Source organism: Silurus meridionalis, chromosome 26 (assembly GCF_014805685.1).
Source record: "Silurus meridionalis isolate SWU-2019-XX chromosome 26, ASM1480568v1, whole genome shotgun sequence".
In the NCBI taxonomy this organism is placed as follows: Eukaryota; Metazoa; Chordata; class Actinopteri; order Siluriformes; family Siluridae; genus Silurus; species Silurus meridionalis.
The window spans coordinates 4,797,101-4,824,074 of NC_060909.1; the positions used below are offsets into that span (position 1 = coordinate 4,797,101).

A 26,974-nucleotide genomic window follows, 5' to 3' on the forward strand; every position below is an offset into this window, starting at 1 on the left:
TCAGCTCAGCCTTTACAGTCATCTGTATCAGTAAATCTGATCTAGTCCAAAACCTCAGAAATGTGGTAGAATGGAGATTCCCTGCAAAAAAAAAAAATAAATAAAAATCACCAGGAATGGCGTGAAGCGATCACGTCAACATGAATCACAACCTCAAAAGGAATACCTTCCCCAGTATTGCTTTCCTGTTTCTAATGAAGTGCTTTTGCTTAGAAAACACATCTCCTTATTAGATACTGAAGGAAGCAAGGGATTTATTGCTTCATCTCTTTTTATTTCTGTCTTTTTCAATCCCTTCTCTGTCCTTTCTCTCCTATTTACCCCTTCATTTCCTTCACACACTTCTTCTGTATCCCCAGCTCTCTGTTTATCTCTTATACAGCTATCTTACACACACATTCTCCCTGGCATGGTGTCCACCATGTGCATTATTGGGCTGGGACTTGTCCTCATCTCCAGCTGTGCACAGTTTGTTGTTTTTATTTCTTTCATTTTGTCCATATTTTTTATCTTTATCCAATTCTATATCCATTCCTCTGCTAGTGTTTTTTCCCTCTGCTGATGCTATGAGCAACATTAAGGCAGCTTGTATTGTACATGAAACGTGGTGGATTTTTTTGTTGTTGTTGTTTGTGTTGTTTTTTTTTTCTTTAAATACCCGCTGCTAACATTTACGCAGTGTTTGAGTAGCGGTAATTGGCGAGACTTAAAGATTATTAGTTTCCCGTGTGTGTTGCAGCACAGCCCATCTGTTTGTCTTGGAGAACGCTGTCACCACAGCGGTGTAACGTTGGTGTTGAGTGGTGTGTTTGTCTTTAATCACAGAGGCATTAATATGCCGTTGACAGACAGACACTTAAAATACATGCGATTCCGAAGCTCACATGATTAGTGTGATTTCTTTTTTTTTCTGACTTTTCTCTATTTTTTTTTTACCCAACGCCTATATATTTCATTTGGTAATCAGTGCTTTATCTGTGTATCTTTGGTCTTTCTATTCCTTCTCTCTCTCTGTCTGACTAATATGCATCTGCATTGATTTATTTAAAGCATGTATTATAATAGTCTTGCCAGCAATCTGTGCGTTATCATATATTGTCTCCTGTGGCAGGCTAATGTGACTCATGTGAAGCATCACGGCTCGGCGTCCCGTGTATTTTATTAAGCTTCGATCCTGAAAACGATGCCGCGCTCATCTCCCATGCAGAGCTAGGTTTCTCCCCCGCTGCTCTCCTGTCAATTACCCCAGCAACAGTGCTAATTGATGTGATGCGATGCTGCCTATTTAGCATTTGCCTGTTTTTTTTTATTTATTTTATTTATTTTATTATTTTTTTACGATTGGATTATCACCAGCAAAAGCTCAGCAGGAATTTCCAGCAAAGACGGCCTTACATTATCATCTCCGCATCAAGATGAGAGGAAGCGACAAGCAAAACATTCTACTGTGTTCCGAAAACGATGTGTATAATTAAACGGTTTTTCGGAGTCAGCCTCCAGTCTGGGGAACAAATTGCCGCATGGTTGTGCATGCAAGCCAAAGAAAGTCTCATTTGTTGTTGTTAATTGGGGTTTGTTTGTGAATTGTGTGATTAGACAGGGGGAAAAAATGATACAGAATGCCTATTGGAGAGTCTTTCAATCCTGTCAGATAACAAGCAGCAAAAGATGCAAAAGAGAAAAAAAAAAAAAAACAATGCAGATGTAGGATTTCAATAACCTGTCCAGATCTGAGGGTCTCAACCCTTTCTTTTTTTTCCATATCAAATTAGATGCATGGCATTGAATTTCAATGAGCTTCAACACTGATGTATAACCCAGTGCTTTATTAACCGATGCTCCTCAGTACACAGAAGCTACAGGGGTAATAGAGGAGTTTATGGGGTGCATTCAAAGGCATGCTGGGTCTCAGTGGAAATGTCCAAAATCAGCTCTGCACCACCCAAGGCAAAAAAGCAAGCGTACACCACTATATCTTTAATTGACAGGAAGATTGTGGCTCTTTTGATTGAATCGATAAGTCTCCTAAGGATTGAATATGTCCGCTAAGGGCTACGTATACCCCTATATCAATAACAGAATGAATAGTTTATCGGCAGACCTTGAAGTTAAAGCTCGCTTTAGATAAACTTTACCCTGGCAAATGCTTGTCAGTGCAAGCGAATTAGGGGGTGGGTGGTGGTTTGGGGGGGTGAATGGGAAAAAAACCTCAGTGCCTTCCAGCTTGGCTGTTTTGTTTGGCTCCGGTGCTCATGTCATGACAAAAGAGGTAGCATTTTAAATGCAGGAGAGTAAATTATGCACTCTGGGACTTGTGTGGAAAGCTTCAGAAAATAAAACGAATGGTTAGTTGTACGAAAGGAAAGCCGAGTACTTGTATGCATGCACACACAATCAGGTAGATTTCTCCTGTTAGCCTATTACACTTGATAAAGGCCTCTATAGACTAAAACTGTTGCTGGTGTATTTTTGAAATCGATGACTTTTTACGGCATTCGGCAGACGCACTAATCCACATCGACTACCAATTATCTCTTTTATATGCAGTAACTGCGCAGTTGAGAGTCAAGGGCCTTGCTCAAGAGCCCAGCTTGGTGGTGCCGCGATTTGAACACTGAACAAAAGTCTTAACGTCTTAACTTCTGTTACCTCTTCGCCTGCATTTGTTCTTATTCAGTCACTTATTCTTAACCCAGACAAAAACAGTATTTACATTTATTTTATTTGGCAGAGTGCCTTCCCCAGGGCAACCTACAGTGATCTCATTTATACAGCGTAAAAGTTGAAGGCTATGTTTAAGGGTCTAGCAGTGGCAGCTTGGCGGTGCTGTGATTCAGACCCACAACCTCCTGATCAGCATTTTAATCCCTGAAATTCCATTTCCCACATTATATTACTAATGGTCATAGGTTCAAGCAACAGCATCAACAAACTGGGCTCTGACGCTAACCTCGTAACAAGCTATATAACAATAGAACAAGCTTTGAGGCAATGCCCAGTGTTAAAAGGGCTATACAAATAAAAAGGAATTGAACTGAACCATTGTCTCAAAGCAGCTTTACAAAGATAAAGCGGTAATAAAAAGTTTCTAAGATATACATCTGTTTCTTATAATTGTAAGTTTATCCTTAACGAGTGAACCATTGGTGACTGTGGTGAGGAAAAAGTCCCTGAGATGACATGAGGAAGAAACCTTGAGAGGAACCGGACTCTAAAACAAAACCCATCCTGCCATTGGTGGCACCAAATGTCCATTCATTACAGTTCCATCATTGTTAAGGGGTGCAGTAACATGTGCTTAAACTGTTCATGCAACCTGTGGTCCTGAGCCATTTAGATAGATAGATAGATAGATAGATAGATAGATAGATAGATAGATAGATAGATAGATAGATAGATAGATAGATAGATAGATAGATAGATAGATAGATAGATAGATAGATAGATAGATAGATAGATAGATAGACATAGATAGATAGACATAGATATAGATATAGACATATATGCACACATTATGTACACACATTATATAGTGAGGAAAATAAGTATTTGAACACCCTGCTATTTTGCAAATTCTCCCACTTAGAAATCATGGAGGGGTCTGAAATTGTCATTGTAGGTGCATGTCCACTGTGAGAGACATAATCTAAAAAAAAAAAATCCAGAAATCACAATATATGATTTTTAAACTATTTATTTGTATGATACAGCTGCAAATAAGTATTTGAACACCTGTCTATCAGCTAGAATTCTGACCCTCAAAGACCTGTTAGTCTGCCTTTAAAATGTCCACCTCCACTACATTTATTATCCTAAATTAGATGCACCTGTTTGAGGTCGTTAGCTGCATAAAGACACCTGTCCACCCCATACAATCAGTAAGAATTCAACTACTAACATGGCCAAGACCAAAGAGCTGTCCAAAGACACTAGAGGCAAAATTGTACACCTCCACAAGGCTGGAAAGGGCTACGGGGAAATCGCCAAGCAGCTTGATGAAAAAAGGTCCACTGTTGGAGCAATCATTAGAAAATGGAAGAAGCTAAACATGACTGTCAATCTCCCTCGGACTGGGGCTCCATGCAAGATCTCACATCGTGGGGTCTTAATGATCCTAAGGAAGGTGAGTAATCAGCCCAGAACTACACGGGAGGAGCTGGTCAATGACCTGAAAAGAGCTGGGACCACCGTTTCCAAGGTTACTGTTGGTAATACACTAAGACATCATGGTTTGAAATCATGCATGGCATGGAAGGTTCCTTTGCTTAAACCAGCACATGTCCAGGCACGTCTTAAGTTTGCCAATGACCATTTGGATGATCCAGAGGAGTCATGGGAGAAAGTCATGTGGTCAGATGAGACCAAAATAATACTTTTGGGTCATAATTCCACTAAACGTGTTTGAAGGAAGAAGAATGATGAGTACCATCCCAAGAACACCATCCCTACTGTGAAGCATGGGGTGGTAGCATCATCTTTGGGGTGTTTTTCTGCACATGGGACAGGGCGACTGCACTGTATTAAGGAGAGGATGACCGGGGCCATGTATTGCGAGATTTTGGGGAACAACCTCCTTCCCTCAGTTAGAGCATTGAAGATGGGTCGAGGCTGGGTCTTCCAACATGACAATGACCTGAAGCACACAGCCAGGATAACCAAGGAGTGGCTCTGTAAGAAGCATATCAAGGTTCTGGCATGGCCAAGCCTGTCTCCAGACCTAAACCCAATAGAGAATCTTTGGAGGAGCTCAAACTCCGTGTTTCTCAGCGACAGGCCAGAAACCTGACTGATCTAGAGAAGATCTGGGTGGAGGAGTGGGCCAAAATCCCTCCTGCAGTGTGTGCAAACCTGGTGAAAAACTACAGGAAACGTTTGACCTCTGTACAAAGGCAAAGGCAAACAAAGGCTACTGTACCAAATATTAACATTGACTTTCTCAGGTGTTCAAATACTTATTTGCAGCTGTATCATACAAATAAATAGTTAAAAAATCATACATTGTGATTTCTGGATTTTTTTTTTTTAGATTATGTCTCTCAGAGTGGACATGCACCTACGATGACAATTTCAGACCCCTCCATGATTTCTAAGTTGGAGAACTTGCAAAATAGCAGGGTGTTAAAATACTTATTTTCCTCACTGTATATACATGAATGTGAATAATAGATTGTTGATTACAGTCCAAATGTATCCTCAAAGTCCTTGATGCCGTCTATGTACCGTATATGTGATGGATAAAAGCTTCTTCTTCCAGCATGAGATAAACAAGAATGATAACAGTTTGGTAATACAAGACAGGATTGCATTTCTGAAATCTCCTGGAATTTTCAAAAACAAAAAAAAAGGAAAAACACAAAACAGAATAATAAAATTAATAATTTAGTGACCAACTTTTTTATGCTAAGAAACTTCTCAGTAAAAAAGGTCAGAGACTGATTTGAACAAACAGGAATTCCTGAGTAAGACAATTATCCACTCTTTACAGCCACACTGAGCAGAAAAGATTCTTAAAAAGTGCAGTGACTCAGTGTTCAGTCAGATGAGCTACAGCAGGAAAAGAGCAAATTGAGTTTCATTCTTGAGGGAAAAAAACAGAATCTAAATCTACCAGGAACATGGGCTGACAAAACAGTCTAATATTGAAGAACGTTTTTTTGTATTTTGAGTCTAAAAACATCTCTTTAAAACCTTATCTATTTTAAGGAAGTTGAATCACAGTAGTTTTTCTAGTAGTTGGAGGCACACAAGTTTTTAGGATCATATTGTCTTTAAATGTCATAGCATGAAATTTTCCTTACATTTAAACTAGGAGATCCAAACCTGTTCCAACATTACACTGCTTCTGTGCACAAAGCGAGCTCCATTGAGATATGCTTTACATGGTGCTTGACATAGTGTCCATCTATAGGGCTCTGACCTCACCCCTATTGGGGTTGAATTGGAAGACTGACTGCACCCCAAGCCTCCTCACCAAACCTACATCAGTCTCTGGCTTTTACAAAAACACTTGATGCTGAAATCTATCAAAGAACACTGGGAAATCTAGTGGAACATCTTCCCAGAAGAGTTGAGGTTATAAAAAAAATCTAATGTCCACAAACTTTCCTCCATATAGTTTATGTGGAGTCATTGAGATGCTATTGATTAAACAAACAAAAAAAGTGTGTTAAACAAACCTTTTAGTAATATTTAATATTACATTTTTATTAGTCTTTTTTGTACCATTTGCTTTTATGCATTTAAATGGTCCATTAAAAGCAATATGTTTGGATGATCATACTGTGAAAATTTAAAAGCATTACACACCCACTGTATTTCCACAGTGAGGTCCTTTTGCACTGTATAATCTTCCTGCATTGTCAATACTTGTAAATAATACAACATTAAAACACATTTCAAGAATCAAGTTTTATGATAGAAATTACAGTTCCTCAAAACATGCTTTGTTTTCAGTGTCGTGGTGAAAATCTTTTGAGCATGTCTATCATTTTCACAGGCCAGCTGAGGATAATAATCATTTCAAAGAAAAAAAAGACATTTAAATGTAGTATATTCAGCAGATATACTGTTTTTGTGGCATGGGAAGCAGCGCTAGACTAAACTGACAGTGTATTGAATTGCCCGGTCCCAGAGTTTCCAATTAAAGGGGTGGTATGTTTAATTCTGTCAGTGTGTGGCAGGGCTTTATCAGATCCCTTCTTTGCCTGATTATATCCAGTTCCCATGGCTTCCTGGCTCAATCCATGCTAAGCCTTTTCCTTCATCTGTCCTGTCTGTTCCTTTCTGTCTCTTTCATCACATCTTTCTCTGTTCATCACCAACCGAGATTTCTTATCACTACACCATCCTCTGACCTGTTTATTTTTTATTTATTTTCCCCTGAAAATAACAGCAGTTAATATGCTTCTTGGTATCGCAGATATTTCAGGGCTTGTTAACGGTCTACTACAACCTCGGAGATGGAGATTTCAACCTGACTATGCTCTCTCATCGTCTGGATAACGGCGAGTGGCACGAAGTTCACCTCGAGCGCCACGATAATGAGATGACCCTGCGTGTAGATGGAGGCAGTGGGCGAAGGGAGGTCACAGGTTCACCCGGACGCAGCCGCGAGATCATCGTTGACCCCTCCTTGGTCATGCTTGGAAACTCGTTCCCCACTGGACACAACAAGAGCTTTCAAGGTAAAAAAAAAAATAATAATAAAAACCCTTGGTTAAGGTGTGGAATTCTGAGCATCTTTTGATGCCAAATTGCATTTTATTATGCAACATATACTGCACTGACACCTGACCATACAATCCAGATGTGCTTTTTGAACATCCCATTCCACATTTAGTTCCCATTTGTTGTCATAATAACTTCCACTTTCCTAGAAAGATGTTCCACTAGATTTTTGGAATCTTATTGTGGAGAGCTATGCTTATTTATTAACAACACAAGGGTGTTAGTAAAGTCAGGTATTGATGTAGGTGAGATGAGGAGGCATTCAAAAGAGTTGATGTCAGAGATCTATTGCAAGGCACTAATGATCTTCCACTCCAACCAATGTAAAACATATATTAATGGAGTTGGAATTGTGCACAAGGGCATTGTCATGCTAAACCAGGTTTGGGTTTCCTAGATCAATTGAAGGGAAAATGTAATGCTTCTGCATTTAAAGACGTCCTATAAAATTGTTTGAATCCAACTTTGTTGTACCAGCTTGGGCAAGAACCAGCCAGCTGTCTCAAAATGTGTAAAAGTGAGAGCCAATCGTTCTTAAATCTAGTAGAAAGCCTTTTCCGAAGCCTGTAGGTTATTTAAACAGCAAAGTTCAGATTAAAATGTTCAAAAAACATCTATAAATGCAATAGTAATGTATCCACGAACATTTGGCCATACAGTGTAAGAATTATTATTGAACATGATCTACTCCAATGCTAATTCGATTTGGATTCATTACATAGATTTGTAATTTATTTTTTGCCTGGACATCTCTTCTCTAACTCTGCCAGCATGGTAGTCTTTAACCCGGATAAAATTAAAATGTATCCATTAATTCAGCTGTAAAGCAGTTTAATAGATATAGTATTGTATATAAACACTTGTAAAAGCCTGGGTTTAGTTTTACTTAAATTCCAGAGTAGAGAGTTTATTGTCATAAAGGAAACAGTCTGTTACACCATATATTGAAATTCTTACTCTGTGAATCCTCCACCAGCCCAGGATATAAATTATACAGACAAAATTGAAAAAAGATACAAGACATAAATACAAACTTGAAACTGTATAATAGTGAAAATAGAAGAAATGTGTGTGCATATATAAAATATACAGTGTACAATGGAAAAATCTAAGACATGCATGTGCAAAATCCTGCAAAGTTAGATTAATGTGTGTATGCACAAAATTTGCATAGGTAAAGTGTAGACTATGTTGTTGCACTGAGGTAAAGTGTAGACTATGTTGTTGCACTGAGGTAAAGTGAAGTCTATGTTGCACTGAGGTAAAGTGTAGTCTATGTTGTTGCACTGAGGTAAAGTGTAGTCTATGTTGTTGCACTGAGGTAAAGTGTAGAGTATGTTGTTGCACTGAGGTAAAGTGTAGAGTATGTTGTTGCACTAAGGTAAAGTGTAGACTATGTTGTTGCACTGAGGTAAAGTGTAGACTATGTTGTTGCACTGAGGTAAAGTGAAGTCTATGTTGTTGCATTGAGGTAAAGTGAAGTCTATGTTGTTGCACTGAGGTAAAGTGTAGTCTATGTTGTTGCACTGAGGTAAAGTGTAGTCTATGTTGTTGCACTGAGGTAAAGTGTAGTCTATGTTGTTGCACTGAGGTAAAGTGTAGTCTATGTTGTTGCACTGAGGTAAAGTATAGACTATGTTGCACTGAGGTAAAATGTGGTCTATGTTGTTGCACTGAGGTAAAGTGTAGACTATGTTGTTGCACTGAGGTAAAGTGTAGACTATGTTGTTGCACTCAGATTAAGTGTAGTCTATGCTATTGCACTTTATGCTCACTTTTAAATGTATTAAATGGTTGCAAAAGTTTTTAATATACGTATTTACTGCAAATGTTAAAAAAATATTAATAATAATGAATCCTAGGAACAAATCTATCATTGGATTGAAACACAATGCATATTAACATGAATCAGGTAAAGATTAAAGTTGGAGATGTATGTTTTAATCACTGGTTTATTGAACCAGGTTTAAAATTGAGCCTCAGAAACTGAACTGAAATGCAACAAATCCTTAGCAAATAGCTCCACAAATCCTCGATAAGCTTCCAACTTGGTTTAAGCAAATCCTTGATGGGGCAGCTCGTCTTTAGGGCTTTTAAAATGAGTCTGTTGCTTCTGTAACTAAAATTCCTCCAATTGACATTGTTAATATTACGTTTCAGAGTTTGGATATTTAAATCGTATTATTATTATTATTATTATTATTATTATTATTATTATTATTATTATTATTTCTAACCTACAAATACCTGATGTTGGTGCAGTTATTTCTAAAAGTTGGTGCAGTTATTTCTAAAAGTTTGAATAAGGTTCAGTAAGGTTGAACATAGGGCTCTAAAACAGGTTGTCCAAGATCTTGTACTCTAGCTTATGTAAACCATATCTGGAACTGGCTCTGCGGGCATTGTTCTGCAATAACAGGTTTGTATCCCCTAATTCAAATAAAGGGAAATTTAATGCTACAGCTTCCGAACACAATATGATCCTATAAAAGTGTGTGTGGAAACAGTTTAGAGATGAATTGATTAATATTCGATAGTTTTTGTCACACATTGTCTTAAAGCAGCTTCACAGAAATTAAGTGGTAATAAAAGATTGTATGTAACATAAATTCTAATTACATATAACATCATACAAATTACATATAATTATTTAACTATATACACACACATATGTATTTATATTTAATGTATAGGTGTGTTGTTGTTACTCTTTGTATTATTTATTTCTTATAAAATAGGTTAGCATAACTCCAATCAATAGAAAAAAAAAGTATTCTGCAAAGAATAAAGGTCATATTTTCTCAGAAATAAAGTCCGCACTAAATTGTGTAATTTTCAGAGTTCTGCTGAAGTAAAAAAACAAAAAAAAAAAACAGTTCGTAGCAGTGGACATTTTATTTATTTTTGCCTGAATTCTAGGCTACTTTAAGTGCAGGTTAGACTTCCATGACACTCCACTACAAAGCATCACTAACCCATTATGAATTCAGACTTTAATCCTTCTCGCCTGTCTGATTGTGCTCTATTGTATTGGCAGTAATGAAAGATTTATCAGTGATGATTAAATCATAACAGGCTTAAATGCAGCGCCCGTGTAAGAGCCGAACTCGTGGACTTACTGATCACCTGGCAGGAAACAAAACGATTCCAAGCTATGAAATGGCATATGACAAGAAGGATGGAGTGGAAAGAAAGGATGACAGCAGGACAAGTGCTGCCCTAGGCTCTGACTCGCCTCAGGCGGAAACAGTCTGGTGGTTAAGTGGACATTAAAAGCCTCTGCCTTAAAATCGGAGGGTGTGTGAATTTAAATGTGTGTGTGTCTATGGCTAGGTATATATTCAAGTGTGTGTAAAATCTGAGCCCCGTGGAAAAAGACTAATACAATAGTTAGCGGCTTTGTTACTGTCTAGTCATCTATATATAACATCCAAAGCACTGATGCATTTTTTTATTTTTTTTTTTATCAATGTATGTTTATCAGGATGAGTAGTCCTTTTTTTATAGGGATGAGTTAATGAACAATTTATATATTTCATAATCCGAATAATTTACTGTATTTATTTCATAATCATACTCCAACCTTGTAACACACATTCTGATTTACATGTGCAATCCTAGTATCTGATGAAACTCACTGGTCACATGATCATATCTTGTGATTTATTGTAAAACGGTCTCAGTACTGTCTAGTGTAATAACCAGATGTACAGACTGACCCCCCCCAAAAATTACTGCAACTGTTGTGCTGAATTCTATCAAAGCATGCAAATGTTTTTGTGTCATAAAATCTAAGAGCCAATCAGGTTTCAGTAAGCAAATACAGGATGTGCAACATGCTGTAACTTCTGGATTTACATTTTGCTGGTGGAATGGGTGGGACACGTGTAAGTGTGAAGCGTTTGCAATTTGGTATTTATAGAATTAGGAATTCCTGCTTAGGATGTCTACTGACTTTTTTTCTTAATGTATAATAAATGTGTTTTGCGGGACAAAATTAAAATCTGTAAAAAATAAACCTTTACAATTTTAAAACATTAATCATGCACATTCTGTGTATGTAATTATTATGATTTAATATGATGATGATGATGATGATTATTATTATTATTATTATTATTATTATTATTAATACTATAGAAATCCTAGTTAAAAATCTGCAATGACAAGACTGTCTTTTTATGAATTATATTAATGTTTTGTGGAAACAGAGGTTCTGATCTTTTGTACCATCCTCTGTGCCTCATGTTTTATTCTTGCTGCTGCTTTTCATAATTATGAAAAACTTTTGATGATGTAATATTGTGTCATCTAATGTAATTTAGGAAAAAATAATTTAAAAAAACACCATAACGAGAGAAGAAAGTACACTTTAAAGAGCATGTCTTTGGCTTTTCTTGTATTTCCATGGATTTCTGGCACTTTGTAATAAACAGTATATCTGGACAGAACTTTGGGTCTACAGTGCACCTGGAAAGTTTTCACAAAATTCTACAAACAATACCCCATAATGACAACGTGAAAGCAGTGTGTTTGAAATCTTTACAAATTCATTACAAATAAAAAACGAAAAAGAATATCACATGTACATAAGTATTCACAGCCTTTGCTCAATACTTTTTTGATGCAGTCTTGGCACCAATTACGGCCTCAAGTCTTTTTAAATCTTTGAGTTTTATTCAGCAATTATTCCCATTCTTCTTTGCAGAACCTCTCAAGCTCCATCAGGTTGGATGGGGAGCATCGGTGCACAGCCATTTAGAATAGAATAGCCTTTATTTGTCACATATACATTATAACATTATACGGTGCCCCTAGAGCACAGAGGGTTAAGGGCCTTGCTCAAGGGCCCAAGAGTGGCAGCTTGGCTTAAACCCCCGACCTTCGGATCAGTAATCCAGCACCTTAACCAATAAGCTACCACTCCCTCCCTTTTTCAGGTCGTGTTCAAGTCTGGGCTATGACTGGGCCACTCAAGAACATTCACAAAGTTACTCGTAGCCACTCCTTTGTTATCTTGGCTGTATGATTAGTGTCAATGTCCTTTTGGAAGATGAACCGTCGCCCCAGTCTGAGGTCCAGTGTGCTCTGGAGCAGGTTTTTATCAAGGATGCTTATGTACATTGCTGCCTGCTGCCTGACTAGTCTCCCAGTTCCTGCTGCTAAAAAACATCCCCACAGCATGATGCTGCCCCCACCATGTTTCACTGTAGGGATTGTCCAGGTGATAAACGGTGCCTGGTTTCCACCAAACATGACGCTTAGTATTTAGTGTTCAATCTTTGTTTCTCATGGTCTGAGTCTTTCAGGTGCCTTTTGGCAAACTCCAGGCAGGCTGTTATGTGCCTTTTATTAAGGAGTGGATTCTATCTGGCCATGCTAACATACAGGCCTGATTGATAAACTGCTGCATAGATGGTTGTTCTTCTGGAAGTTTCTCTTCTCGCAACAGAGAAACGCTGGAGCTCTTATAAAGTGATCATCAAGTTCTTGGTCACCTCCCTGACTAAGGCTTATCTCTCCCGATCGCTCAGTTTGCCGGGCGGCTCCGCTCTAGGAAGAGTTCTGTTGACTACAAATTTCTTCCCTTTACACATGATGGAGGCCACTGCGCTCAGTGGTCCCTTTAGTGATGCAGAAATGTTTCTATACCCTTTCCCAGATCTGTGCCTTAATACAATCCTGTCTCGGTCTACAGACAATTCCTTGGACTTCATGGGTCGGTTTGTGCTCTGACATGCACTGTTAACTGTGAAACCTTATATAGACAGGTGTGTGCCTTTCCAAATCATGTCCAGTCAACTGAATTTACCACAGGTGAACTCCAGTCAAGTTGTTAAAACATCTCATGGATGATCAGTGGAAACGTTGTCATTATGAGGTATTGTTTGTAGAATTTTTAGGAAAATAATGAATTTAATCTATTTTGGAATAAGGCTGTTGTGCACCAACTCGGACAACCAGGATAGATCCTGCTTTTCTGCTTTTATGTCAATGCAGATAATACCAATTGGTACAAACTTTCTACTGAAGACAGTAGAAAGTTTGTAGAGTGTTTATATGTGGTTTGGGTGTGATTTTAAATTGGAATAGTAAAGGTTGAGACTGAAATAGTTGAGGTTTAGCTAGGTTCTCCCCAAATCAGTGACTTTAACTATTGCTAAATAGTAACTTGGCTTTTCTCTTTGTCTGTTCCAGGCTGTATGCGTGACTTGAGGCTAAACGGACGCTCCATGCCTATGGACTCTCAGTCAAAAGATGGCGTGTTAGTCCTTAGCACTGTGGGAGTGACGCTGGGCTGCTCATCAGACTCCTGCAGGAGGAATCAATGTAGCCCTCCATTCACCTGTGTCGACCTGTGGAGGATCCATGAGTGCAGGTACATATACACACATACTGCACACACACACACACACACACACACACACACACACACACACACACACACACACACACACATTCTTATTTTAATCTAATTTTCACCCTCGCATATTTTATCAGACTTGAGGATACAAAAGTTATTACAAGTATCTCACCAGCATGTTGATAGTGTGTAGAAGGTAGTAACTTTATATCATCTTCAAACTGTATCAACCAATTAGGCACAAATTAAATTAACTGATCCGTGTTCAATTGTTCAATTTACATGTCACTTTGTAATAACTGCAAGCCAAATTAGCAAAGCTGGCTAAATATACACTCTATATATGCTTAACAGATTCACTAATCATTTCTGCTACTTACATCCAAAGATTTTCTACATAAAATTTCCTACTTTAATAAAAAAAATATAAAAAATATAAAAAAAACATACTACTTCCATTTTCACAAGTAAATGAAAACTAATTGCAGGTTAGAATCTAAACTTGTTCCTGAAGAATCCTTGGACTGCACACACCATAAGGTCGGCCAAGATATTGCTCTGATCAATCTTTTGGAATTTGATTTACTTGTGTAAAGCATTAAGACTGTTCTTTATTAATTTTGCTGGTCTCATACTATTGAATGAGGATGAATAGTGAATAATTAGGAGGAATCCATTATGACAAATTTAACACTGGAGATGTTTTTTGTTAGTAAATATTCCAGTCTCAAAATTAAGATATAATTAAAGAATTGAGAAAGTATGAGTTCAAATAATATTTGAATAGTTGAATCCTCAACCACTGTTCTACTAATCCCTCCATCCTCAACCACTGATCCCTCTATCCTTAACCACTGATCCCTCCATCCTCAACCACTGTTCTACTAATCCCTCCACCCTCAACCACTGATCCCTCTATCCTCAACCACTGATCCCTCCATCCTCAACCACTATTCTACTAATCCCTCCATCCTCAACCACTGATTCTTCCATCCTCAACCAATGATCCTACCATCCTCAACCACTATTCTACTAATCCCTCCAACCTCAACCACTGATCCCTCCATCCTCAACCACTAATCCCTCCATCCTCAACCACTGTTCTACTAATCCCTCCATCCTCAACCACTGATCCCTCCACCCTCAACCACTGATCCATCCATTCTCAACCACTATTCTACTAATCCTCCAACCTCAACCACTGATCCCTCCATCCTCAACCACTAATCCCTCCATCCTCAACCACTGTTCTACTAATCCCTCCATCCTCAACCACTGATCCCTCCATCCTCAACCACTATTCTACTAATACCTCCATCCTTAACCACTTATCCCTCCATCCTCAACCGCTATTCTACTAATCCCTCCATCCTCAACCACTGATTCTTCCATCTTTAGCCACTAATCCCTCCATCCTCAACCACTGTTCTACTAATCCCTCCATCCTCAAACACTGATCCCTCCATCCTCAACCACTGATCCTCCATCCTAAACCACTGTTCTACTAAATCCCTCCATCCTCAACCACTGATCCTCAATCCTCAACCACTGCTCCAACTGATCCCTTCATCCTCAAACACTGTTCTACTAAATCCCTCTATTCTTAACCACTGATCCTTCATCCTTAACCACTGCTCCACTGATCCCTCCATCTTCAACCACTGTTCTACTAATCCCTCCATCCTTAACCACTGTTCTTCTAATCCCTCCATTCTCAACCATTGCTCCACCGATCCCTTTATCCTCAACCACTGAGCTACTGATCACTATATTGACTATTGACAATATTTATCAGAAATGTATATGAGGGTCTACGGAATGCCATAACATTAAAGTCATCAAAGTTTCAGTAGTGCTTAACTGTAGTTAAAAGAAAGAAATGATTGCCTTGTGCTTTGTTGCTTGCTAGTGTGTTAAGTTAGTGTAAGTGGAAATGTTCATCACTGATTTCATCTATAGACCCTGAACTAAAGCTTCATGGTGAAGGTCAATCTTTACATGGAAAAAGACCACATCAAAACTTCCAGTGAATTAATACAGCCATAAGAGAATATCATAGAAATGTATCAGTAGTAGTAGTAGTAGATATCCATCAGTACTCGTGTGTAACCTCTGCTTTGTTGGGTGAAAAATCATGAGAAGGCACATATTTAATTTGTATCAATTTGCTTTTTTCCTGTCTTTTTCCAAACACACACACACACACACACACACACACACACACACACACACACACACACACACAAGCTGGGTCGCTTCTGGGGCTGTCTGTAAACATGCTAGTATCAAGCTGTGAGGACCACACCATGCTCCTTCTCCTATTACTTGATGGTGTGTGTGTGTGTGTGTGTGTGTGTGTGTGTGTGTGTGTGTGTAGGTGGGTGTTTGTGTATTCATTTGTGTCTGAGGGGGTTAGAAGGGGGCTATTTTCTTATCTGCTGGAATTCCTTTATCCTTATTCTCCCACTTATCTACTCAGCAGGGGGCTGCAGTCCAGCAAAGCGCAATTCATACAAAGTGTATGTGTATGTGTGCGCACATACGTGTGTTTGTGTGTGTGTGTGTTTGTGTGTTTTAAGGAGGCAGAAAAATAACAGTATTTAGCCATGCATTCAATAGAAATCATTTCAGATTTTCGTTGCTCCATCTGCTTCCTAGAGATTATGCTGTATGAGTGGGTTCGAGGGTCCCATATCTGGACATCCAGAACATTCTAAGAATAGAATTAGACACAGGCTAAAGATTTATTTACACTCCTTTGTTCTGGCTTGTCATTTTAATTTCTAGTCAAATCATGACAGTGTATATGTTTATGGATAAACACTGTTATTTTCTCCTTTAGATCCCTTTTTTGCACGTATAGCACTAAAACATGCCTGCATTCTGTGAGAAGTAATCAACAACACAGTGGTGTGATGCCGACCGGCCTGTTACCAAGACGAATGCAGCGTTATTTGTGTAGTTTTGCCGAAAGAGTTGCTTTATTTTTTCCTTTTCACAGTTTGTTAACATTTTTTTGCATGTTTTATCTGCTGTGGAATGTCGATGATGTTCCTTTTGTAAGAAACAGTTGTTAGAAACCAGCCACTTTTTTGATCTGTCTCTTTAATTTACAACTCTACCTTTTTCTAAAGAGTTTATGTCAATTGCGTTGGAGTTCTTATCAATAAATCATTATCATCAAACCAAAGAAAGCATTATAGCTTTAGAATCTAGATGTCCAATGGTGTCCTCATGATCCATTATGGCTGCCAGTAGACACCATAATTTGATTTACAAGATTCCACGAGAGTTTTATTGGTCCTTGATGGTATCAGACATAACCTTAACCAATCAAAGGCAACAAATTACTAGTACAAACCCATATGCTTTTACTACTATTACTATTACAGTTACAATTAAAACCAATACATTTCCCATTACAACTATTGTAGAAATTCTCTGAGGGTTTTTTAACCATGACTCTGGCTGTCATGACATAACAGAGAGTTGACACTGAGGATGCTCTCTAAATAAACATCTCACAAGAAACTTCATTATATCAGCAACTGCAGCTTTTATTATTGGTTTATGTTAAGGAAGCACGATACAAATCTCTGTTGAATTTCTTACTACTTCTAATAATACTAGCACTTTTCTTACTGACCCATGCTGCCTCCAATCTCTACCATTGTTCTTCTGATTCCCCATTCTTTTACCACTGTTCTACTGATTCCTCCATCTTTAACCACTGGTCCAATGATTTCTCCATCCTTTGCCTCTGTTCTACTGATTGCTCCATCTTCTTTTATTGTTCCATCGATTCCTCAATCTTCAAGTACTGTTCCGCTGATTCCTTCCTCATCTACCACTGTTCCACTGATCCCTCCATCCTCTACCACTCTTCCACTGATTCCTTCATCATCTACCACTGTTTCACTCATCCCTCCATCCTCAACCACTGTTCCACTGATTCCTTCTTCATCTACCACTGTTCCACTGATTCCTCCATTGTCTATCACTGTTCCACTAATTCCTTCATCATCTACCACTGTTCCACAAATCCTTCCATCATCTACCACTGTTCCACTGATCCTTCCATCCTCTACCACTGTTCCACTGATCCCTCCATCCTCTACCACTGTTCCACTGATCCTTCCATCCTCTACCACTGTTCCACTGATCCCTACATCCTCTACCACTGTTCCACTGATCCTTCCATCCTCTACCACTGTTCCACTGATCCCTCCATCCTCTACCACTGTTCCACTTATTCCTCCATCATATACCACTGTTCCACTGATCCCTCCATCCTTTACCACTGTTCCACTGCTTTCTCCATCTTTCACCACTGTTCCACTGCTTTTTCCATCCTTTACCACTGTTGCACTGCTTTCTCCATCCTCTACCACTGTTTCACTAATCCTTCCATACTCCTTCTTACTACTAGTACTACTAAATAATGTTTCTACTACTACTACTACTACTACTACTACTACTACTACTACTAATAATAATAATAATAATAATAATAATAATATAATAATAATAGAAACCTCTTATTTGAGTAACAGCAATAATTTTAGTCAGAGCTTCTGATGAAAAATTCAACATCTCAATGCAGTACAGAATAATAAAATAATGAAACATCTTTTTTTGGCTAATTCATAAATAATTTCTGCAAACAGACATTTTTATCTGATCCTAATACTCTCGACCGCACTGTTCTAACATAATAATTAATAGCACAATTTCTCTCCATCTGTTCACTTTTGTCTCTTCTGATCCCAGGTGTCCTTCAGGTCACATGGTCAAGGCCAACGCTACCGGCAAATTCTGTGTATACACCCTGTGTGCCAGCCGGCCATGCCACCGGGGCACCTGCGTGGCCCAGTCTCCCTCCAAGTTCACATGCGAATGTCCCGAGGGCTACAGGGGGCGCCACTGCGAGGTCACACTGGCCATCTATCATGATGACGTGGGCCTGAGCTTCAGATCGCTCTTTGCCATATGCATTTGCTTTATGGCACTGCTGGGTAATTATGTTTATCATGTCCTTCATTAACATCTCTGTTCTTTTCTAATCGAAATCTTTGTCTCCCTCTCTCGCTCTATCCAGTTTAATCGGAAACACATGTACACCTGCTCAATATATCCATATAAAGATACAGGTAAAGAGTTTCACATCATGCAGTATGTTTCGCATTTAATTATGACATGATTGCTGGTTGCCTGGTTTGAGTATTGAGTCTCTCTTGGGATTTTCTCGAGAGTTCTGTGGTTGGATATGCAATGGTCGGATTGGTGCAAGCTTTCAGGAAGGAATATACTAACTCACATAATCACTCTTTGCAATTAAACAGTAAGTTACAATAAGTTAAAGATAAATTACCTGGTCTTGTGCTGTCCACTTTCTGTAAATCTGTACCAATGATAGCAGGTATGTACAATCTTGTTTAAGACTAAAACCAGTTAGTATTGATTCCTATTTAATAAAATGGCTGTGCTGTATCATATATAACAATGTGTGTTAGTTAGGATTCAGGATTTTACATCAGCTTCTAAGCAAAATTAACAGCAGTGTCGATATCATTACTCAGTGTATATGGACGTAGCCTTTATCTCCACATCCCACTCAGTGTTTGTTGAAATTGTTGCATTTCCCGCCGCATGTGTTGAATTTGTTTGATTTTCATATTTGGTAGTAGTTTATATTGTTGAGTGTTTGCTCAAGCACCTGTGAAAAATAATTCAGGGTATATGTAAGGTTATATTTAATTCATGTAATAAGCAGTTGAAGGTTTTTGGGCATTTTTGGCTTCAGATCTTCTTCAGTTCTTTAAGCTTTACTGCGAACATTTCGTGATCTATTTAAAATGTTTTTTTTTTTTAAAGAAAAGAGGGTATAAAATCCCCAGTCGAGGTTTCATTGACTCGAATAACCAAAGACTTATAGATATAATTTGTGCATGATTGTGTTTTATCTTGGGATGCACTAATAACAGTTTTTCAAACCAAGTACATGTTCTAAGACAAAAATCATTATATGGACAAAAGTACTGGGAGACCTGATGGTTCCAGTCATATGTAGTTCTTTCCCGAACTGTTACCACAAAGTTGGAGACACGCTATTATTAGATCTTTTGGAATGTGAAAGAAGTGAATTTACTCTTCACTTGTACTAGGAGACACAAACCTGCTCCAGTATGGTAATGCCCTTGTGCACAGACTGAGCTCCTGAAAAATATGGCATACTCAGGAAGATCTTAAGTGGACTTCTATTGAGCTCTGACCTCAACCCTATTGGGTTGAATTGGAATGCTGACTGCACCACAGTCCTCCTCACCTCACCTACATCAGTACCAGAATTTACTAGCACCCTTGAGGCTGAATGAGCACACATCTCCACAAACACATTCCAAAATCTAGTGGAACATCTTCCAGAAGACTGGAGGCAATTACTGTATTACAGCAAATAGGGACTAAATGTGGAATGGCAAGTTAAAAAAGGCAAATACAAATCCTATGGTCAGTTGTCTAAAACCTATGTTCATTTAGAGAAAGTACTTAATATCAATCAATCAGGGAACAGATATATTTCTCAGATTCATTTTTAGCTGTTCTATATGATGTTAGCAAGCTAATTCTAAATGAAGTGTAAAAGCTAGCTACAGTAGATTGGAAAACCTATCCCACAGAGAGTTGCAATGGAAAAGAAAAGAAAACACACACAGATTCATCATTTAATTGTGTCAGAATTTCCTTCATTAATAAAAACTGATAGTAAGTGACTATCAAAAACTGTTATTTTCTTTTGCAGAGAGTTCTCGGAGATCTTTCCCCACTTAGCCAGCATGTGTTGCTGCTGTGGCAACTCCTCATTCTATTTAAATGACATTTAAGTTTTTCAAGCACTGACATGAATAGCACCTTGACTCACATTAAAATGTAGACCTAATTCCACAATTATAGAAATACCTTTGTGCATTCGCTTCTGGGGTCACAGTGTCTTTCACTCATTTTTAATGAGCGTGTTTGCTGAAACGGTTCAAAATTTCACTAAGAAATTATTTAAGTATCGTACGAGGTTATTAAATTAGTTGCACTGTCAAAAGGTGCTCTAGTTCCTGCTCTTGAGATTTTCACAGAACACTGTTTGCAGTCTGCTTTGCTTTGCTTGCCATCATTTATGAAAAAAAAAAACACTGAATACATACAGATCTTTGATTTCAGGTCTTTTGTTCATTAGCATGCCAGTGTTTTATTTGTATAGTGCTTTAAAAAATAGACATTATTACACAAAGAAGCTTTTCAAAAAACAAATATAATTTTATAATTTTATAATTTTATAATTAATTCTATCAAACAATAATATATATATATATATATATATATATATATATATATATATATATATATATATATATATATATTTTTTTTTTTTTTTTTTTTTTTTTTTTGTATTTTTTATTTTTTATACCAACTGGGAACTTCTTATTTAGGGCTCTTCAAAATTAGCATATGCGACAAGTTAATGACGTCCTAACTGGTAATAATGCCGAAATTCCCTTTTTTATGCGTTCAAATTAGCAATATTCTTATTAAAGGTTTTACATTGAATGCTCATTGTTCAACACTCCACTGCACCATTATAACTAATGGCAGGGGGTTCTAAATGAGGTCACACTGGTTTCAAACAATTGCCGATATCCCAGGGTCACCAACTTCTAGTTCCAAATTTCTCAATTCTTTGCGCCACTGTGTATAAGTAAACTAGTAGCCATGCCAACATAACCCGGGCACTTACTAGATGAAGTGGAATTTGATATAGTAGCTGGGTGGTTAAGACATAAGTTAAAATTGCCAAGCGAAATAAGGTTGCACTGGTTCCAAACAATTGTCATCCCGCAGTCACCAAATTTTTGTCCCAAAATGCCCCATTTCCCTTCTCCACCCTGTATTTATCTATTATGGGCAACTAGGCAGAGACAGCAAAGAAAAACAACCTGACATAATATTAGGAAAAACCTTGAGAAAAATCGGACTCTAAACCAAAACTTCGGAATTGTGTGCAGATCTTTCTAATGTTTACCAAGTTAGGAAGGACCTCCCAGACATCTTTTTTTCAGATTGAAAGTGGCACCATTCTTAGCAATTTTAGCTTTTCATATGGGTCAAAGTTATATATATATATTACCCCTGACTGCTAAAGGATTCTGACACTGGAGACGCTGTCCAAAAGTAGACCAGTATCAATATAAATGCATCTTTGGTTGCTCTTGTTATCCACAAAGTGCATTTGGAAAGGGTTTTGATAATTGAACCATCACATTTCTTTATCCTTGTTGTTTTCTCATCAAAAGGTCTAAGTTAGCATTCACCCAACATACCAATATATCAAGGCGAAAACAAACAAACAAAATCATTTCCCTTCAATCACAGATTAGGCGCATGGCGTCATTGTTATGACCTTAATGTTCGCAGCTGCAAAGGCTTTTTGAAGTGTTAATTACTTAATTTGTAGGCACACAATGTGCTGTTTGCTAATGTGCCAGGCTAGAAATGAAGATCAATGAACTACCGTTTTGGACAGAATTTCAATCGTCTGGATCCTTTCGAAACTTCGGCCTGGGTTTCAGCATGCTGTCCTGTTTGTCTCCTTGTAAGAAAGGGTCAGAGGAGAATCCAATGAATGGAAAGCAGTCGCTCTATTGACATTTTGCACAAATAGTCCATCTTTCTTTGTTTTTTATTTCTCCAGGGGGACTTTAATAGGTTTAGTATGCCATGCTCGAGTTCTTGACTCTTCTTTCACCTCTGTTTGGCTTTGGATCTAACAGAAAATAATAAAATAACAACTCCGGGTGTGGGTTTTTCAGCTTTAACAAATTGATTGATTAAAAATTGAGTAATTGTAGATGAGAAATTGATCCATGTAAAAGAAGTCTGAAAAATGTAGAGGTAGAACATTACACGATAATCAACTGAAACACTTGCATGAAAGGCTAACAGAGTCCTGAGGATCCCCTTTAAACTCCTACTGCTCCCAGTTAACAAAAAACCTACAAATATGTTGTGGGGTGTGTTCTTGGTAATCTTACCTTGTGTATTATCAGGTCAATTTAGTGGATCTCCATCATATGGCCCTTGGCACAGGGATTTATTCAAGGTAGATTTACTGTAGTGTTGTGTGAGCAATTTTGTAAATGAGAAACATACAATACACCTGTTCCCAGAAGGTAGCAGGTCTGGTTTAGTTTTTTTGTTCTTCGATCTAACCTGTATATAAGTAAAGTGTGTGTGTGTGTGTGTGTGTGTGTGTGTGTGTGTGTGTGTGTGTGTGTGTGTGTGTGTGTGTGTGTGTGTCAGCATCCATTAGCTAATCCAAACCAAATAAAAATACAATCCAAATGTAATTATATTTGGAATTTAAATAAATGCTTAAACACAGCCATTACTTTATATAAAACCCAATTCATATTAGTTTCCAAAGTAACCATAATTAAATGAAATTAGTACTATTTAATAATCTGAGATTATTAAAAATTTTGCTTGCCAATGTGGTATTCTATTTTTTTGTATAAATAAAGAATGAACCCGATGTAATAATAAAAAGATGAATACACAAGACAAATTAGAAAATATGGAGAAGAAAATGTTACAGCTCCAATTCCAAAAAAGCAATATAAAAATGTACCAAAATATGAAAACCCTATCTTATATGTATTCAATTTATATAGTAAATGTATTAAATGTTTAAACTGAGAATATATATATATATATATATATATATATATATATATATATATATATATATATATATATATATATATATATATATAATATGCAGTACAGACCAAAAGTTTGGACACACCTTCTCATTCAAAGAGTTTTCTTTATTTTCATGACTATGAAAATTGTAAAGTCACACTGAAGGCATCAAAACTATGAATTAACACATGTGGAATTGGAATTATATACATAACAAAGTCATAACATAGTCATGAAAATAAAGAAAACTCTTTAAATGAGCAGGTGTGTCCAAACTTTTGGTCTGTACTGTATATATATATATATATATATATATATATATATATATATATATATATATATATATATATATATATATATATATAAATAAACTTTGGTCTGTACTATATATATATATATATATATATATATATATATATATATATATATATATATATATATATATATATATATATATATATATTCTCAGTTATATATATAATTTTATGTGAAAATAAAAGGTCATTTTGAATTTGATGGCTACAACAGGTCTCAAAAACATTGGGACTGGGACATGTTTACTACTGTGACCAATTGCTGAAGATTTGGAAGAGGATTGTTGTCCTATATGTGTCTGATACAGGATTCTAGTTTTCTAGCCTCTATAGTCCAGAGGACGTGGTGTCCATGGATTCCAAAAAGAAATTAAAATTTCGATTCGTTTGCCAACAGAACAGTTTTCCACTACACCTCAGTACATTTTAAATGAGCTTTGGCCCAGAAAGGATAGCGGCATCATATTCACGCATGATTTAACCTGAATTTGTGGCCTGGTCCTTTGTGCATAGACGTTTCTGCAGGTTCTTTGAGATTTTTAATAGAATTATTTACTGTATGATATATTCAACTGTTTTGCAATTTTATGTTAAGGAACATTATTCTGAAAATGTTGTACACACAACTCTGCCCATCTTTACTTCTTAGAACACTATTTATACCCAGTCATCTTACCGACCTGTTATCAGTCAACATAATTAGTTGGAAAATGTTTACTATAAAACTATTTAATTTGACACATACACAATAACACTTACCTTTTCCAGACTTTTGTTGCCCCGTCCCAACGTTTTCGAAGTGTGTCGCAGCCTTTAAATTTAAAATTACCTTATTTTTTCCTCAAAATGGTTAATTTCTTTAGTTTAAACAGTTAATATGTTTATTATATAGTTTCTACTGTGAATAAAATATTAGTTTAGGATTTGCAAATTTTCAAGGTGTTAACATCAAAAGCTTCAATACTATTATACTATTAATATACTTTCTAATGGTCTTTCTAGCTCTCACACACACAAATACAAACAAACGGTGCACAGGGTGTGTGCAATCTTTTTTTGCTTTAATAACGATTCATTTAAATTAATTTAAATAAATGTAATCTTATGGCACCACTTAATCTCTGTGTATGATTCAGAGCAGCAGAATCTAATGACCCTAATAGATCTCATATGATCTAATGAGATCTAATGAAATGTAAAATAACAAATGAAAGTCATTATTTTTTTTTTTTTATTTAGTCAACTTTGTAGTGAAAACATAAAAAATGGATGTAAGTTGAAGTTACTTAGCTGTGGATTATCTCTTAAAATCACATTAGCTAAATTATACACTATAACCTGTCACTGACCCAAACTTTTTTTAACAAACAGAGATACTAAAACTGTGCTTTTCCTTGTTGCGGTTGTGAGATCAGGTGTTTAGGTGTTTCTTTATAAATGTAGAGTAGTTGGAGCATAGTAAGTGATTTTGTACCATTAAAGCTTTGCTCTCGAACCTATTTAGAAGAACACAATGTTTGATTTTTCAGGGTAAACATACACACTAAACATATACAAAAACGTCCCCTTGATATACCACCCCACTAAGAGGAAATGGTACAATTTTCTAGCTTTGTTAGTTTATTCGAAAAAGTTATTACTTGGATCAAAAAAGTGCTGTGTAAATTTTTATAGCTTTATTACATTCTCACAAAGGTCAATGACTGCATAACTATCCAACAGATTCTCTACATACATGGCCGTCTGAATGAGCTTGGTTCAGTGATTTACAAAAGACCCTAATGAATGGTGGAGAATTTCCCGAGAAGCCTCCTGCTGACTTCGTGCAGTGTACACTTAGTTACCTGCTGCGTTTTTGTGTTCAAAGAAACTCATGCGTGGAAAATTATCCTGTGGTGCATGGCAATTAAAGTCTTTTAGAATAAGTGCTTGGTCCAAGGCCATGCTGTCCGCGAGCTGTGTGCTGTTTTAAAGATACGAGCTGATTCACGAGGCAGTGTCAATTTGACTGGAAGAAAGGCTTCGAATGGAAGTCGCAGCTACTCGGTGCTGTCTGTGTTTCTTTTGCCATAATGCAGTGATGCTGAAAGCCAGTCGTTTAAAGGCGATGGACACAATCGTGAGAAATTATTTTATCGGCTTTAAAACATGGCATGACTTTTGTCTGGTACATCACAAAGTAATGTTCTGAAAGTAAAGTATTTCATTTTTTTATTTCACAAAAGAAAAGTACGGGCAATTTCAGATTACCAGGTGAAGCATGGCGGTGGTGGCATTTTGTTAAATTAGCCTGCAATTAGCCCTGATTCTCTGCTCTTTACTTGGCATTTGGTGAATAGATTTCTCTAGAAAGAGTCAGCTGATGACAGCTTCTTCAGTAATGGAGATTGTAATGCATATTATTTTAGTAATGGATGTCATTTCTCAAAAGAAAGTGTATACAAAGTATTGTATAAGCAGTGATTTGAAAAAGCTAACATTCTGTAATATAATTAGTTAACCTAACCCTAGTTTTATCAATGTGTGTATCATGCTATTCTAATCCCCAACTAAATTTTCAATAAAATAATTGATTCTATACGTTTATCCTTAATGAGCAATCCAGAGGGTGATGGTGGCGAGGAAAAACTCCATGAGATGACAAAAACCTTGACTCATCTGTGTGACACTGGACAGTCAACAAATAAATAGTTATAATTTTTTGAAAATTGGAGTTGACTGAGGCAACTGTAAATGGCTTGTATTATCCATGGTCATCTCTTTTTTAGCTCTCTGTATTGAGCCATTTTTTTAGAGGAAGCAAATGGTTTCTAATTGATTAGGATTTCATTAGGGTGACAAGCATCTCTCTAACCTTCTAACAGGATTGATTCACCATGGAATGTACTTTTAAAACAACAAAACAGCTCATAAATGCTAATGTTCTACACTGGCTAGCTTGAAGTTCAAATGTGACTCACTTCTCTACCATAAACCAAAAGTAATTATTCCTCCCACTGAGGTGGACATACAGATGACCTCTCCTTGAACTAGAACGAAACATAAAAGAAGACCAGCGTAATAAATCTCCTGGTGTTGTTCCTAATGTCAACACCGGCAATACAGAAAAATTTCATTTGTTGAAATTGAATGAGTGACACTGAAGTCACAATAATACAATAATACCTTGCCTATAGACAGCAAGTGTCTATATGACCTTTTCATATAAACCAAATGGAAGGAAAAGTTTAGTATAAACCCTATTATATAAAAGTAAAATATAGCCTTACTTTTTTTGCCTTTCAAATTTCTCAATTCTCTCACATCACCTGTTCTCTGT

At 37.0% G+C, this 26,974-nt stretch overlaps 1 protein-coding gene across 1 annotated transcript in view; it reads left to right on the forward strand.

The window, feature by feature from the left end:
- Positions 1–26,974, forward strand: part of si:ch211-186j3.6 (neural-cadherin) — a 285,200-nt gene that overhangs the window by 244,751 nt on the left and 13,475 nt on the right. The window contains exons 29-31 of the mRNA XM_046840706.1: positions 6,920–7,184; positions 13,426–13,606; positions 18,362–18,606. Of these exons, the coding sequence (XP_046696662.1) occupies positions 6,920–7,184; positions 13,426–13,606; positions 18,362–18,606 (691 nt within the window). The remainder of the gene's footprint in view (positions 1–6,919; positions 7,185–13,425; positions 13,607–18,361; positions 18,607–26,974) is intronic.